General features: G+C 43.3%; 1 protein-coding gene across 5 annotated transcripts in view; it reads left to right on the top strand.

Moving 5' to 3' along the window:
- The window catches only part of RHOBTB1 (Rho related BTB domain containing 1), a 112231-nt gene extending 99783 nt beyond the window's left edge, over positions 1-12448 (top strand). For 2 of the 5 annotated variants that reach the window (XM_029245251.1, XM_029245250.1), the window contains exons 8-11: positions 3041-3191; positions 6864-6952; positions 9610-9715; positions 10258-12448. In XM_029245251.1, coding sequence (XP_029101084.1) covers positions 3041-3191; positions 6864-6952; positions 9610-9715; positions 10258-10427 — 516 coding nt within the window. In that variant the 3' untranslated portion in view covers positions 10428-12448. The remainder of the gene's footprint in view (positions 1-3040; positions 3192-6863; positions 6953-9609; positions 9716-10257) is intronic. The other 3 variants (XM_029245252.1, XM_029245254.1, XM_029245253.1) reach the window with 2 other exon arrangements.
- The last annotated feature ends 5001 nt before the right edge of the window (positions 12449-17449 follow it).

Below are 17449 nucleotides of genomic sequence, written 5' to 3'. Positions count from 1 at the left end.
ATCTAGAATACTCTCTCATTCTCTATGAGACCATCTCTAATTATAAGCCTGATAGTCTGAGCCGATCTTCGCAATTAAAATTTTAAACCAACTAAACTGGAATATGGGTCGTTGTTTAGGGTAGCATTATATTCTTATATTTTTTAAAGCTACATTCAGCAGGTAGGGCACAACATTTTTAATTCCATTTCTTGTATTTGTATTATTTTTTAAAGTTCTATAAAAACAGTCGCTCTGTTGCTATTCAGTTCATTATAAATGTTGAAATCACAGAAACAGCCTTTTAAAGAGAATCAGCATTGAGGGGGAAAGAATGCGTGTTCTGAAAGTGTTTTAGTTTTTTCTCATTTGCTGGTTACTTCTGAGGGTCCCTAACATTATTTGCCCAAAAGAGCCATTGCTTTAAAAAAAAAAAAAGTTAATGTTATATTGAGCAGGAAGGAAACAGTAGGTCATGGATGATTACAGATGTCAGAATGCTCTGAAGACAGTGGAAGTGTTGGGCCAGGGCTGCTTGCTGGAATCCACTGTCATCTCCGGCCGCCAGAAACAACTTCTTTCCATTTAGGATGTCCATTTTGCCATGACTTAAAACACACTCTTAGCAAAAATTGCTAAAGTCATCTGGGTATCTTCAAAATCCGTAATCTCAGTGAAGAGAAGCTTTAGATGTCATCTATTCCAAACCTCTCCCATGTCACGGATGAGGAAACTGAGGTTCAGAGAGGGTGATTTGTCAAAGGTCACAGAGCATTTTAGCAACACATCTCTGGGCCTGCCCCAGCCTCTTGCCCTGTCCTCCAAGCCATTGTTTTCAGAAACAGCAGACATCCCCATCCCTGAGAGAACAGGTGCTCATAGGAAGCTCTGGGACTTTTTTATATTTATTATCACTAACACTTTAGAGCACTTAGCACTTTGTAAAATGTATATATTTTTACTATCACAGTGGCCCAAATTTTAAAGTTTCACAAGTTAATTAACCTTCAGTTATCTAAAAGGTGTACTAATCCAAGCACCATTCTAGAGAAATGAAATTTTGCCATATGTCATTTGCCATATTTGCCATAAATAATTTCATGTCTGTGTAAGATAAACGCATGTGTACATAAACATATATACACACAAATATAACCAGTGTTAGATTCACTGGAATAGAAATTACAATACAACAGCTTCTTTATTTCAAAATGGTATAAGTAATAGTTTCTACTTGCCAGGTTTTATTTATTGTAGAGGTTGTGCTAGAAACTTGAAATGATCACACTTGTCAAGTCATTGATGGTAGTAACCCATGCAGCTTATTAATAGAATCATAATTGTTTTCGCTCTGAGAGGGGAGGGGGTAATTCTCTTAATATTTCTAGGGATTTTTCTGGGCCCTCCCTTTCATACACTTAGGGAAACTCCAACTGTCTGAAAGGATATTCCCTCTCTGAAGTGGCTGGTGTCTATGCAGGAAAATTATATAGATGGTTGCTATAACTTAAACAGTTGTGCAACCACACCACTAGAAGACTGCAATGGCCACAAGGCCCTTGTCGATTGTGGAGGCATTTTATGTGTGTGTGTGTGTATATATATATATACATATACACACATACATACAAATATATGGAGAGAGATTATAGTATAGATGTAATCATATATAATATACAGATATCATGTATAATTCATAAATGTAATCATATATAGATATATATTTTTCTGTGCTGTATAGAGAGGTTTATTAAGTACCAGAATTAAGAAGTATATGACTGTTCACCCTTTTGAACTTAGAAATCTAATTCTAAAAAACTGTTAGTGAAATAAGGTGCTGTAGTGTAGCTTTCTTCCTTACCATGAAGGGTTTCCAGTCCTACACAGCAGTTCTGAACATAGACTTTAGAATCATATTTCCTGGGTTCAGATATCAGCCCCAGCCTCCTAGCTCTGTGACCCTGGGCGCTGGACTTAACCTCCCTGAACCTCCGTCCCTTTATCTGTAAGATGGCAAAAATAATAGTCTCTTCCTCCTAGGGAGGATATAAGGATCAAAACAGATAATGCATGTGGAAAGCTTATTACCACAGTACTTTGTGCATAGGAGGCCTTCTATTAGGTTAATTCTTATCATCATTCCAAATAGCAAGCACTAGTGGCACCATTCTGTGTTTTGCCAGGGTACGTCTCGTGGAGTTAGAAACCTAAAGTGAAGAATACCTGCTATAACGTGTACATCCCTGTTGATCCAGGCCCAGACATTCAGAACTCTACTTCCCAGGCAGTCCCTGGCTCCCCAGCAAACTCTAGCATGTAGGAATATGGGCAACAACCACAGGTACTCAGGAAGGAGATTAGGGGGATCCTCCAGGGGACAATTCCCCATACCCAGCCATTCCCCTAGATGTCCCAAGCACTGGTTTCTCTGGATTCTCTGCATCTGCTGATACCTGATAATGTTCCAGTAGTTCTATGTCTATGCCATAGGAAAAATAAAGTGTGTATGTCATGCTAGCATATACTTTTTAATTTTTTTTTATTGACATAGAGTTGATTCCATGCTAGCATTTAGTGAAAGAAGGTTGGAATCAAGCCAGTCACTGTGGCAACTAGGGTGGCTGCTCATCCTTTGTTTTGACATCTTAGAGAGCTGGGCTCTGTCATGTGTCAGCAACAGTGCAGTTTGCAGCTCCCCCCAACACCTGTCATGTTGCTAGGAGATTTCTTTCCCCACAATCGAGTATTATAAGGTACTTGGCAGGGAGGGCCTATAATGTCATACATTTACAGCCCATTTGTCTGATTTATAAGCCCAAACAGCCATTTAAAAATTCCAAATCAGGCTATGTCAGGCAGCCCCACTTTTTTGTCGTCTACAAATCAAACGGTTATGTTTAAAGCCATAAATAGTAAATGACTTCTCTGCACAGCCTCAAAGCAAGGTGTCCCAGACTCACTAACAATGAATCACACAGTGGGGATATTTACAAGCAGTAGAGCCTGAAAATATGCCCACTGGTTTCTTCAGCAGAACTTACCTTTTCAAATAACATTTCAGGTATATCTCCCGAACATAAACAAGATGTCAATGCAGGCGGTACTGGATTATCTTTATACCAAGCAGTTGTCACCTAACTTGGACCTGGACCCACTGGAACTAATTGCTTTGGCAAACAGATTTTGCCTGCCACACTTGGTTGCGCTTGCAGGTAAGGCTGATGACTCAGGGCCATGCGGTGTCTGACTGTCATATTTATCAAAATCGCATTTAAGCAAAAATAAGATTTCCAGGGAATAAAAATTTATTTTTTATCACCCAATATAGAACTGTCTGGTACAGGGTGGTATGAACGGATCAAATGTATCAGACAGCCCAGTTCAATTCAGCAACTATTTTTTAAGCACCTACTTTGTAGTAGGTCCTGCTGAGGCACATTTAAAGCTGAGTAAGGCATGGCCCCTGCCCCTGAGGCCCATGCTCTATGCCCTCTGCCTCATTTGTGGGTGGACCACAGAATTGGAAATAAAGCTGTTGTGTCCATTTATCCCCATACTATGTGTTCAGACACAGTGTCTAAGAAAGAGGCAGGGGACTTCCCCGGTGGTTAAAAATCTGCCTGCCAGTGCAGGGGACATGGGTTCTATCCCTGGTCCGGGAAGATCCCACATGCCACGGCGCAACTAAGCCTGAGTGCCGCAACTACTGAGCCTGCATGCTGCAACTACTGAAGCCCACACGCCTAGAGCCAGTGCTCCGCAACAAGAGAAGCCACCACAGTGAGAAACCCACGCACTGCAACGAAGAGTAGCCCCTGCTCGCCTCAACTAGAGAAAGCCCGCGCGCAGCAACGAAGACCCAATGCAGCCACGAAAAAAAAAAAGGAAGAAAGAGGCAGTAGGAGGCAGTGGTTAAGAACATAGGCTACAGATCCAGATTGCCTGGGTTCAAATCCTGGCTCCACTATTTACTGGCTGGATGATTTCCTACTTGATTTAACTGCTCTGGGTCTCAGCTTTCTCTCTCTTTAAAATGGGGATCATAATATTCTACTACAGAGTTATGAAGATTAAATGAGTTAAGAGATTATATATATATAAAGAGAGAGAGAGTCCTTAGGAACAGTGTCTGGCACCTAGTAAGCGTTATGTAAGTGGTTTTCTTAAAGCTATTTTAGAAAATGTTCTGACATTGTCAAGACCATTTTGGGAAAAAGGGAGACTTGCTTTAACTTCACAGAATCTTATGTATCATTTCTAGATTTGTTCAGTTGGTGAGCCAAAGCAGGTCAAAATAAGATATACGCTTTCGAATATTTCTTTTCTTGAATTTAAACCTTGTGCTTCATTCACCAAAGGTTTCGATTAGCAAGAAGGGTGTTTATTGCTACATTTAGTTGACTCCTGTTAACCGTGAAAGCAGAATAGTGCCTGTTTTGCTCACTGGCTTATCCCCTGCACGCAGAAAAGTGCCTGAGCATATGAGGTTCTCAGTAAAGATTTGTTGAATCATTAAATGAAAATGAATGTATGAACAAACCAACCAGTCATATCTACCCTTGACTTTCTGCCAGTGTCTTTACAGAAAAGATTTACTTCTCTGTATTCCAGGTTTCTACTACACTCAACCAACTGGAGATCAAAGTTTTCTCCTTACCTCCCTTCTTCACCAGTTGGATAACAAGAGATGGTTGAAGTATTGCTATTCATTTTTTTAAATGGTTTTTAACCAATATACCTGAAGTCATAGATTCAAATGAGTATTGCTGCTTTTTAAATACTAACTCTAGGAGGCTGCAATGGGCAATTCTTTTTTTCAGAAGTAAGAGTCCCAAGCCATTTGACTATCCAGTTTTTACAAGTATTTGTCCTTTGAAAACAAATTGAATTTTTTTAAATAGTCAAAAGTAATTTGGAGGCAAATCTGTTGAACAAGGTTTGGGATCAATCTTGAAGTAGTGCCATTTTTGCTTAAATATTAAGTGTGGTGATGAAAACATGGGACTGATTTCTCCGTGAAAGAAACTGACCCAAAGAAACCTTCTTGTGTGAACCATAGACTTCTATGTATGATTACTTTTCTTATTAAATGCTATTATTAACTGTTATGATTATTTAGTAAATAGCTTCCTAAGGTGGTTCCTTTAATCCTTTATATAGTGTTTGGTGTGTAGTATAGAGTGTTTAGACCATAGTGTTTAAAAGTCAGTTTCTGGGGTGAAAATGCCTTGCAAGGCAAAGTGTTAAATGAATATCAAGAAATATTGCAGTTCCCTAAAATTTAAAACCCAGTGACTGGACTTCCCTGGTGGCACAGTGGTTAAGAATCCGCCTGCCAGTGCAGGAGACATGGGTTCGAGCCCTGGTCCGGGAAGATCCCACATGCCGCGGAGCGACTAAGCCCATGCGCCACAACTACTGAGGCCACGTGCCACAACTACTGAAGCCGGTGTGCCTAGAGCCCCTGCTCCAGAACAGGAGAAGCCACCGCAGTGAGAAGCCCGCTCGCCGCAACTAGAGAAAGCCCGCGCGCAGCAATGAGGACCCAACGCAGCCAAAAATAAATAAATAAAATAAATAAATTTATTAAAAAAACAAACAAACAAACCCAGTGACTCCTCTGGGAGATTTAGTTCCAAATGGTTCTTTGTTTGTCAATCGAGCTGAGGAAGCTTGTTTCAAAGAAACCATCCCAATCTTGATACCCTGTTGACCAGATGGGGGCGTACTGACTAACAAGTAAGTATGTATCGATAGAACCAGAGCAGAAGGTAAGCATGATTTGGACCATATACTAGAAGAATAGATGCAGTGCTAAAGATGAAAAAAGAATACGTCAGCATCAAGGAGCCAGAAAATGCCGGGCCAAGACTGTACGCACACGTCAGTGCTAGAGGCGGGCAACAGCCTAACAGAGGCAAGACACAGCTCAGTCTCAGAACCACAGTTTGAATTCATCTTAGAAGCCTGGAACACAGCTTCGAAGCAGAAATGGCTCTCCCATCTAGACTTGTCTGACTTCTGGCTGAAGTTCCCCCCAGCCTTTGGAATCTGAGAGGTTGAACGTGTTCCTTGTCTGCTGCTGCTGAGACACACGTACACATTCACAATTTTAATTCCCCATTTGCACTCATTCCGGTTACTCAGTCTCTCCAAGGTCAGAGAGTACTGAGAATTGGAGGGATGTGAATGGGGAAACTGTCAAGCAGGAAGATATGACGGAATCTAGAGGATTCTAGGGCTTCCCTGGTGGCGCAGTGGTTGAGAGTCCGCCTGCCGATGCAGGGGACGCGGGTTCGTGCCCCGGTCCAGGAAGATCCCACATGCCGCGGAGCAGCTGGGCCCGTGAGCCATGGCCGCTGAGCCTGCGCGTCCGGAGCCTGTGCTCCGCAACGGGAGAGGTCACAGCAGTGAGAGGCCCGTGTACCGCAAAAAAAAAAAAAAAAAAATAGAGGATTCTAGGCAGGTACTGGCCTGTCCAGAGCAGCACGCTCCAACAGAACTATGTGCAGTGATGGAAACTTTCTGTGTCCGCATTGGCCAGTACACATGAAATGCGGCTTGCGTGGCTGAGGACCTGAAGATTTTACTTGGTTTACTTTTAATTTTTAATTTAAGTTTAATAGTCTCAGGTGGCCAGTAGTTACCATATTGGACAGAGAAGGTCTGGAGGACTCTAGATATTTCAGAAGGCTAACAAGTATCCCCGGAGTCGCTGGTGCACTGGCTGGAGACCAGGACTCCCCGTGCTGAAAGGCGCGCGGCAGAGTGGGCCCTGGGTTCAGTTCACGTGGAGCTGTGACCCGTGCTTCCTCCCCTCGTGGCTGCTCCCGGGCCACGGCCTCCAGGCACTAACTTTCTCCCGCTCCCTCTCTCCTCCCCAGAGCAGCACGCTGTCCAGGAGCTGACCAGGGCTGCCATGAGTGGCGTGGGCATCGATGGGGAAGTGCTCTCTTATTTGGAATTGGCCCAGGTTTGTAGCAGTTTGCCTTTCACCTTTTCAGTGTGTTCAACCAGTTCGTTTAACGCTGATGAAACATTCCACTGTTGCATCTGTCTAAATAAAGATGTCACCACCGAGTCACAGAGGCCCCCCACTGTGTGCAACGAGGAGATCTGAGAGTTTTACGTTTCATGCACGGTTCACCCTGCTGGGCTTTGTTTGAATAAAACAACAAGGACCCCACCCACACGCCAGCCCCCTTGTGCCCCCCTCCCCCTGCCCCGAGGCACCAGCTTCACATGTGGGAGAACAACTCAGGGCATGGGAGGAGAAGGCATTCTCTCTCCTTCTTTGAATTCTCAAACACGGATCGGCCGAGATCAGACAGTTTCTAGAATTTCGTGAAGTCCAGTGATGGATGCCTCACGTCTCACTGCAGCTCTCCTGGGTTTTTTTTTTTACATCAGTACTTGTTACTGTTGACGTTGTGGTTCCATAATCCCCATACACACTTGCCCCCTTCCTCTATAGAGGGTCTGAGATCCAGCCTCGGCTTTGTCACTACATAACTTACTTAATGCACAAAGCTAAACTCTGCCTCAGTTTCCTCATCTGTAGGAAATAAGGATGGTAACTCACACCCTGTCAACCTTACAGATTATTTTGAGAATCAGGTGGGAGAGAATGTTCCAGAAAGAGCACCAAAGAGAGGAAGCCCTCTCATAATATAAGGCACATATGCAGAGTTATCTAGTCCCTGGCCTAGACTTACTGGCAATGAGTTTACACTCTGAAGGAACTAAGAATAAACTCTTTAGTTTTTTCTGTGGCCTATTAGGTTTGGCTTTCTTCATTCCCTTTCTCAGGGCAGTGGTTTACCAAGTCTTAGGTCAGGCAGTTTCAATCCAGATTTCTCAGAAGGGAAAACGGTGGACCAGGACTTCACAGCAACCTGCTCACTCTGACTTAACATTCAACAAGGATTTGTTATTTTCTCCCCCTGTACCAGGCACCACCCTAGACGAGAGGACATGGAGATACAAACATGGTAGATTCTCTGCCCTTGGGGCCGTCCTAGGCCACTGAGGGAAACAGACACAAGCACAACTTATTAAAATCCAATGTGAAAAACAACCTCACAGAGGTTCCAGTTAAAACTGAGAACAGACATCAATCACAAGTCAAATCAGCAAGCCCCCATCAACACTGTCCAAATGGGAATTTGGGGGTGTTTTGAAACAGGCCTGGAGGACAGCTTATGACCTGTGCCCTCTCCAGTAAGTATTCCTCCTCGAGAACAATCAGATGACCCAGAACTTCATATAGGGCCAGCCCACTTGAGGTAATGATTTACAGTTGTGTCTATTTGTTTGCTGTGTATTCCCACCCCGTGCCCTCCCCCGACCCCGCCCACACATACACCCTGCAAAGAAATAATATGATTCCTGCTAAGCTCTGACAAGCCGTGGCAGGAAGAGTTTAGGACAGAGTCTCCCACATCTTAGTTCATTTGTTAGACCCTAACCCAAGGGGTAAGTATTTAACAGTCAGCTTGGGGACAGGTGGGACCCTGATCTGTTGGATTTTCCAGTTTCTGGGGTGTAAATACCCCTACCTGGCCAACTTTAACAACTTGAAGTCACCGAGCTCAGAGTACAGAAGGGATGCCCCCCGTGATGCTCTTAAGCAGGTACAAGCCAACGCCAGTACTGCACTGCCCTGCTCTGACTTGCAGAAGGAAATCTGTTATCAAGAGAAGTTGGAAGCACCTGCTAGAATTGTCTGTCATGTTGGGCTTGTGATCTGCAGAGAGTTTCTTGAGTTAGTTTCTGAGGGCGTTGGCTTTTCTCTTGGCCTCTGTTCAGGGCACTGACGGGGGGCCCTGGAGGAAGCACACTGTAGGTTTCAGGGGTTCACCTGCTCAAAGAAACTTCAAGAGCAACAGACAACAGAATGGATGTCTGAAAGGGGCCTGGACAGAAAGAGTGAGGGATGGGGGGACCTGCCAAATTGGGGGAGGGAACGGGGAGTGGACTGTGGATTTTTGAGCATCGGGTGTTTTGCAGTCACGGCTTCCTCAGCTGCCACTGTCCTGAGTATCTGCTCAGAAAGGAGAGGGTGGATCGAGGGTCTGGATCCCTCCGTCCCCGCCCACACTGCCTGCTCTTCTTATGTAACCAGAGGACAGGTAGAGGACAGGCACACATGCTGCGTGCTCCTGCACTGATCTTTCATGCTCCTGTTTTAGATCTCTGGCCCCAGCCACCTGAGCTTCGACATGCAACACAGCGGATTCTGTTGCCGAGGCTCCTTAAACAGAGATGACATCGCTGCTTTCTCCTGTGGTCTGGTGCCTTCCAGAGGCCACGGCCACTTATCATTAGAGGGCAGGTGGAAGGGGAGAAGAGGAGGGCAAGGCATACTTTAGACTCCTGATCTGATACAGTGATTATTTTTAGCGCACATATCCCCGGGGGGGGGGGGGGGGGGGGAGGAGTGTGCCGAACGCTTACACGTGGCTGGCCTCCGAACCATGGGCAGAGTCAAAACCCTGTAGTCAAAACAAGAGGTTTCCGAATTAGTCATCTGGGCCCTTTATTTCTTTGACCCGTCCCGTGGCTTTTTCTTTCTTTGTAGCCCCACTTTAGAAAACAGAGTCTGACCCCCTTTTGGTCACTTCCCTGCAGTTTCACAATGCCCACCAGTTGGCCGCCTGGTGTTTGCACCACATCTGCACCAACTACAACAGTGTTTGTTCCAAGTTCCGCAAGGAAATCAAATCGAAATCTGCAGGTGAGGCCGTGCGGTCCCCGTCTGTCCAGTTCCCCTCACCTGTGACTGAAGGGTTTACCTTCACTGCCCTCGAGAATGAACGCGGGCAGCCCCCAGCTCATGGAGAATTCCTTGTACGGTAGTCACAGATTCACGTGACGTGACCCAAGGAATTGGAGGTTGGAAATCGTCTCTGGAGAACTTCACGGCCGGGGGGATCTGGGCGGAGGGGGCGGTCAGGATGCCCTGCTGTGGAGCGAGCAGAGATTGCTGGCTTGCCCTTGTCCAGGGAGGCATGCTTGGGAGAGAGCTTACGCTCTGAAATGAAGGGGTCCTGGGTTCAGGCTCTCTGTGTCCAGCTGTGTGATTTTAGGCAAGTGATTCTACCTCTCAAAACTTTGGTGTCACCGTCTGCCACTGGCCCTACCCACAGTCCCTGCCCATTGGGTAGTTAAGATGAGCACACGATCATCATATATAAGAAGCCTAAGCACAGAACCTACTAGCACAGAGAAGCCATGAATGAAGAGCAGGTATCATCATTGGCATCTTTCCTTCCCCAGACAACCAGGAATACTTTGAGCGGCACCGCTGGCCCCCCGTGTGGTACCTGAAGGAGGAAGACCACTACCAGCGTGTGAAAAGGGAAAGAGAGAAGGAAGATATTGCACTAAATAAACATCACTCGAGACGAAAGTGGTGCTTCTGGAATTCATCTCCAGCGGTCGCCTGAGGCAGAAGAGAAAAAAAAAAAAGCAGAAATCTGACACACCACTTTTCGAAGCACTGCTGTAAAGTCGGTCTTACTGTTAGAGATAAGGTGTAGTTCAGGTGGCAGGCACTGCTCTTCCTCCACTTTCATGCATTTATCTTTGTTGGGATCAAAGCACAAGCTCACCGTCCATGAGCCTGGACAAAAAGGGAAGTTGACGCACACTGCATTCCTTAAACTTGTATATTTTTTGTTAGAAGGCTTAATAAAACTTTAGTCCGTTATCTCATTTCTTTTTATACAAAGGAAAAAAAAAATCCAGCTCTCACGTTTCGAATTCCAAATTGGAAAATATTTTTATATGGTCTCTTGTAAATGAAAATACTGTGTATTACTTTATTTCACAAGCCACACATTAACCATGAAGTCGCCCTGTGATTCTCTTTGCCCATGTGATCACCAAGCATTATTACTTAGAGGGTTATCCTTCTGTCGTGAAGTAAAGGGTTGGAATGAAATTCCCCAAAGTGCAAGTTAGGGAGTGTTTCATCTTTGTTCTGCTGAATAGCATCGGTATAATTACAAAGTCAACTCCAAGAATGTGTAATATTTACGATATTTGCCATGTAAGTGCTAGTAATTATATGGTTATATGTGCCATGTAAAATACAGTGATATCACATCTTCTGTTGTATAAAACATCTAGACTTAAAGGACAATCTTTATAATCATTAGAAGGGCTTATTAAATCCCAGCATTATCCAGGGCAAACTCTCTGGTGGACCTGAATACAGAAGATACAGTAAGAGCATTGGTGTTCGGATTGCTGTATTAGGATGTACATCTCTCAGTGTTCCTTGATCTTGCCGTGTTTCTGCATGCAGATTCTCCACTGACTTGAATCGAGATGGGCAAGGGAAAGGGTCCCCGGACTCTGTCCCAACGTCTGCAGGCTTGTCACACCTCCCCACTGGAAACAGGCTTCCTCAGGTCTCTCACCTGCGGCCAACTTCACTTTGTAAGACCCATATTTTTAACTCTTCCCAGGGAAAACTCACGTTGCTGCAGAAGTATACCAAGGCAGACCACCCACCCCTGCTGAAATTCAGCGGGGCCTGTGAAGGCACGAAGCTGGAGGCTGGGTCGTCTAGGGTCACTGCATTCTCCAACGAAGACGGGAGTTTTACTCCAAGAGTCTAGGAAACGGTGCTATTGTGAGTTAGTTCTGACCCTTTGTCATTCTGAGTTTTCAGTGTTAAAATAGAAAGTACTGAGCAGGGGAGTTTTGAGAGGCCGTCAATCACTGCTTCTCTGTAAATTAAAATGTTACAGCACTCACGCAGAGCATTTTAAGGTCACACTTCCATACCTGTCAAGGGATGTTGTATGGTGGAGGCTGAGACTTATTCTTTCAGGAAGTCAATTAACTGATGCTAAAAGCTGTTGATTTTTTTTTTAGCTTTCAGAAGTTGCAAAAGAGACAGTTGAATCCAAACTCCAATGTTGACAGCCAAATATATTTGAAAATCTATCCAGATTACAGATGGACATTTATTACTGGCAGGGGATACACACCAGATTCAAAAGCTGGGAGAGGCCCAGCAATAAAGAGGCTCCTTTATCACCCTCTCATGACAAAGGAGGGGGCAGTAGAGTAGGGAAGGATGGGATGATTGTAAATGCCTCTACTTTAATTTGGGGTCAATAGGTTGTAAGTCATTAATGGAAGGAGAAAGGAGACAGAATGAGTGGAAGAATCGGCATATATCCCGTCATAAAATGGTAGAAGTTGAGTTTTCCATGAGTAGTCAGAATGGAATTTATACAACCAAAGCTCCCATGTGATTGTAATCTTGCCAAAATGTAATGGACATATAAATGAACCTGGGTATAAGCAATAATATCCACTAGTGTTTGTTATCAGCTACTGTTACCAAGTGGCTGGTTCATTTGGTTAACGCTGATTATGGCCTTTTAACCATGGTGGTTTGTTTTGTGTTTTTTATTTCACGAAAAGCCAGTAAAATCGTTTAGCTATAAAATGCCTCCAGTTTTTCTTTAAGGACTACCATCATTATCATGTGTGTAATTTTCATTGCTTTTTAAAAAAAACTGTCAAAACTTTAAAGGTGGTGGGTCATGGGGGCTGTGTGTCCTCTAGGAACCAGGCAGCTTGAATGACCGTCATCTTTGTTTTCAGTATTGCCAGCAGCGTGCAATACCATGATGTAAATGAGGGGTCTGGATCTTGGCTCTTGGCTAATATGGTTATGTCATTAGACGTGGTACAGTTCTGGAAAAAAACAAAAATGATGCCTTTCCCCTAATGGACTTCTTATAACCGGATTTTGGGGGATTCCACCAGCAATTAAGTCAAAGTTTGCATTGGTGGACTCATGAAGATCAGTCTTTTCTTCAGAAGCAGATCTGAGAAAAGCCTTTGGAAAAATCTGTTAAAAATTTCTGGACTTCTAGGTAGTGTAATATTTGCCCAAGCTCAGAAGGAAGAATGGTCTCCAGTGAGGTCACAAGGGGGGATTTTCTGAGCAGCAAATTCCCTATGACTCCATGGAAAGGAGTTGACAACTATAAAAAATAACCGCAGGAAAAAGACAGTGAGTTTCCAATACATTTACACACCTTTTAAAGGTGGGTGGTCCAGATCAGACACCTTTTACATAACGCATACCAGTGGGGTCTTACATATAGAAAGTCTTGGTCTAAATCTCTCCTATGGCAATGCCTGGCAAACCATCAAGGATTTCAACAACCCTATATCAGCATTATAGGAACCACAAATTGTACTGGTTTAGAGGTGACTCAAGTATTTTCATTATAGACATTCAAAAGCAGGAATTCTATGCTTCTAAGATTTTTTTTCACACTTACTTCCACTGTATGGTATATCAGTTGTCAAAATTCAGTTTTTCATCACGGTGACACTGGCTAAGTAGAATAAATTCTACTAGTCAGAGGAAAAAACAAAGTGAATTCTGAATTTGGAAACTTAATGAGTGCAGCATTTCTGAAATGAATGCTTTTCTGCAAGCTAAAGATTTACCAGACTTTTTCTTACGGAAATATATGGGGGATTTCTTTAATTGGATGCCAGTGGGCAAGCAGCAATAATTCCTCTTTTCTAGAAGAATGTGACTACTGCATAGAAGATGTAGACTTAAAAGTTAGCCAGGGAGAATGTGTTCTGTGTGTGCGTGTATGTGTGTAAGTAATCAAGAAACGACACACGGAAGAAAAAAAAAAAAAAGGCTAAACACAATTTTAAAAAATAAAGAGGGAGAAGGGGCACTGACCAGAGCCACCGAAGTTGAATTAAGCACTGTGAGCCTTGGATGCACCTCTTCCTTCCAAAGTGCTAATTTATGAGATTATTCCATATCTCATGACTTAATTTTCAGATGAAGACTTTGCTGTCTTAAATTTCCAATTAGGAGGCAGGTGATGTACGCACTGGTGTGGCAATGCTGCTGACCTCCTGTCAGAGGAGAAGCCGTGCTCTTCCCTTTGGCTGCATTTGAAAATCTCACCCTGTGCTGCTAGTGCCTTTAAGTTGGGTATTTTTACTTAAGCCATTTAGATGCGGGATTTTTCACTGGTTCATGTGCAGGTGCCTCGTCAGTTAGACATTTACAGACTATAGTCTACAAAATATGGAAATAATTTGGGAGCAGATAACTCTTGGGTGGAAACAAGTCAATCATACAGTTGCACATCCACAGACGTGAAAGTGTTAGAAACAACAGTAGGAGACATGAAGTGACTTGCCAGCAACTCCCTCCTGTTGCTCACCAGTTCTCTAGGAACAGAACATGGAAGTGACATGCATTTCCAGAATGTAGATGAAATGGGTGATTCCCAAATGGGGCCCCATGGAAGGAGTATTTAAATTCTTTGAGTCTGAATACATTCTCAATCCCAAAGACAAGAATGGTTAGATGGAGGAGGCGATCAATAAGAAAAGAACGTGCTTCATATCTCTCTGCTTGGATGCCAACCAAAGTTTGAGCATTTTTTTTTTTGTTTCCTCCCAATCGGATAAAAGTAAACATCCTTTTGATTTGATGATTCATGGTAGTCCCAACTGGAGGGATAATACCCATGGAATGTTAAGTTTAACTGGTGTGGGAAAAGATACACTACCTCTCCAAGCTTTAGTCATCCAGAAAAGAATGGAAACAACTTTCACTGAGTTTTTCGTGCAGATTAAGTGAGATGATTTACGTAAAGCACTTGGAACAGTGCCTGACACATAGTTATCACTCAGTAAATAAACCTATGTACTCAGCATGTGAAATACCCAGGCAAGAAATCCAGGAGAGAGGACAACTCTGCACATTACAAAATGGAACAGTATTGTCTTTTCCTGCATTTCTCAAGCTGTGTGCCAGCCTTGCTGCTTAGTGCTTCGTGACAGTGATTAAAGAGTTAGAAAATAAGAGCTATGGAAAGAGAAAAGGCAAGTGGTAGGAGGATGGAGGAGAGTATGGCTCTTTCCAAGAAGACACTGCCCTCACTGTTCCTCCCTTCTCTCCATAGAATAAGGGCTGGATCACCCTAAAGTGAAACTTGGCTGAGCCAAGTTTGAGATGACATCTCAAAAGCCCCTTGAATACTAAGATTACTGATTTTTGCCTTAAAAAAAAACCCTAGAGATGAAAAACCTTTCTCCCCAAACCATCAAACAGCTCGGGGTTTTTGAGCACAAGCCATATGTTCTCCTTGCTTGGCCCTGCAATAAACCTTTCCAAAAAAATAAGTAAATCCCTAGAGAGCTTGTGCATATGCATTGAAGGTTGCCTTCTAATTTTATTTCACATATGAAGTCTAAAGAAAAAGTAACCTACCAGTACAAATTCTACAGATTTTTCAAAGAGTCTCTTGAATTCTGTGAGTCATATCAACATGAATATAAAACTTAGTTTTCCATTCTGGGTGGTGAACCACAGAGCAACACTACCTAATTCACGAGATGGAGGGTGTTCAGACCACTGTGATTTCTCCCCCAGCCTCACGCCCACTGGGATGCTGGGACCTCATGACCGCCACTAGTATATCTTTCAATTTTTGTATTGGAGAGAATTCTTTAAAAGTAAGTAGTCATAGTAAATGGCCAAACATTTGAAATTTCCAACTCTTAGAGAAATGGGCTTACCAATCTTTTAAAAAATAATAATAATAAGGTGGACTCTCTCCGCAGCAAATTCTGTACTGCGGGTACCCTTGCACCCATTTTGCTGACATTTGCATAGGTAGCCAGGGTGGTGAGGCCTTGGGAGGCTAAGATGCACTTTCACATGCTCTTCCAGTCTTCTTCCACTATTTCCTCACAGTGCCCAACCCGATGGATTGATGTTCCAAGTTTGGTACCAATCTATCAGAGTCCAAAACACAGACATGAGAACCATGATAATAATATTTAACATTTTTTAGTACATATTGGGACCAAACAATAAGTGCTTTACATGCACTTACCTCATTTAATTCTCACAACACTGTCTTATGGGGAAGGTGATGGGTTCCCCAGAAGCTAACCCTGAGTCAGAGAGTCACAGGCGAGTGATTTATTTAGGAAGTGCCCTTAGGTGAGACCAGCATGGGCGGCGGAAGGAAGCAGGAAGGTAAGAAACCAAGCAGGGGCACAGTTTCAGACAATCCCCCTCTCAGTCTGGTCTTGAGGTGTGCCCTGCAGTATAAACTACACCTCGGAGTTGGCTTTCCTATTCCTGCACAGATAGTCAAAGGCTAAGTGCTCTGGGCAGGGGAGGGGATTAGTGTAAACTTCGGAGCATTTTAGGCCTGTGTTGGCGAGTTGAAAAAAGTGGCTCCAACCATACAGAAGAATAAATTCAAAATGGCTTAAAGACTTAAACATAAGATATGACATCATAAAACTCCTAGAAGAGAACATAGGCAAAACATTCTCTGACATAAATCACACCAAGGTTTTCTTAGATCAGTCTCCCAAGGCAATAGAAATAAAAACAAAAATAAACAAATGGGACCTAATCAAACTTACAAGCTTTTGCACAGCAAAGGAAACCATAAACAAAACGAAAAGACAACCCACAGAATGGGAGAAAATATTTGCAAATGACGCAAACAACAAGGGCTTACTTTCCAAATATACAAACAGCTCAGACAACTGAACAAAAAAAAACAAACAACCCTATCCAAAAATGGGCAGAAGACCTAAATAGACATTATGCCAATAAGATATACAGATGGCCGACAGGCACATGAAAAGATGCTCAACATCATTAATTATTAGAGAAATGCAAATCAAAACTACAATGAGGTATCACCTCGCACCAGCCAGAATGGACATCATTTAAAAGTCTACAAAAAACAAATGCTGGGGAGAGTGTGGAGAAAAGGGAACCCTCCTACACTGTTGGTGGGAATGTAAGTTGGTGCAGCCACTGTGGAAAACAGTATGGAGGTTCTTCAGAAAACAAAAAGTAGAATTACATATGATCCAGCAATCCCACTCCTGGGCATATATCTGGAAAAAACTATAATTCAAAAAGATACATGCACTCCAAAGACGCAGACCTACTACAGAATGGACTTGAGGACATGGGAGGAGGGAAGGATAAGCTGGGATGAAGTGAGAGAGTGGCATGGACATATATACACTACCAAATGTAAAACAGATAGCTAGTGGGAAGCAGCCACATAGCACAGGGAGATCAGCTTGGTGCTTTGTGACCACCTAGAGGGGTGGGATAGGGAGGGTGGGACGGAGGGATACGCAAGAGGGAAGAGGTATGGAGATATATGTATATGTATAGCTGATTCACTTTGTTATAAAGCAGAAACTAACACACCATTGTAAAGCAATTATACTCCAGTAAAAATGTTAAAAAAATAACTACATAAAAAAAAGAATTAGTGGGAAAGTAGCATGCTTGCATCATATAGAGCGAGACTGGTATTCAGTTACCTCTGTTGTGCCAGTTTGTGTTGCAGTTTACCAATTCAATATAGCCCTGCATTTAAAATTCCTTTTTAAGATTTGTGGATTT

This window comes from Monodon monoceros, unplaced genomic scaffold, assembly GCF_005190385.1.
Source record: "Monodon monoceros isolate NGI ecotype Baffin Bay Population unplaced genomic scaffold, NGI_Narwhal_1 Super_Scaffold_4, whole genome shotgun sequence".
Lineage (NCBI taxonomy): Eukaryota > Metazoa > Chordata > Mammalia > Artiodactyla > Monodontidae > Monodon > Monodon monoceros.
This window is presented reverse-complemented; position numbering and strand designations above follow the sequence as displayed.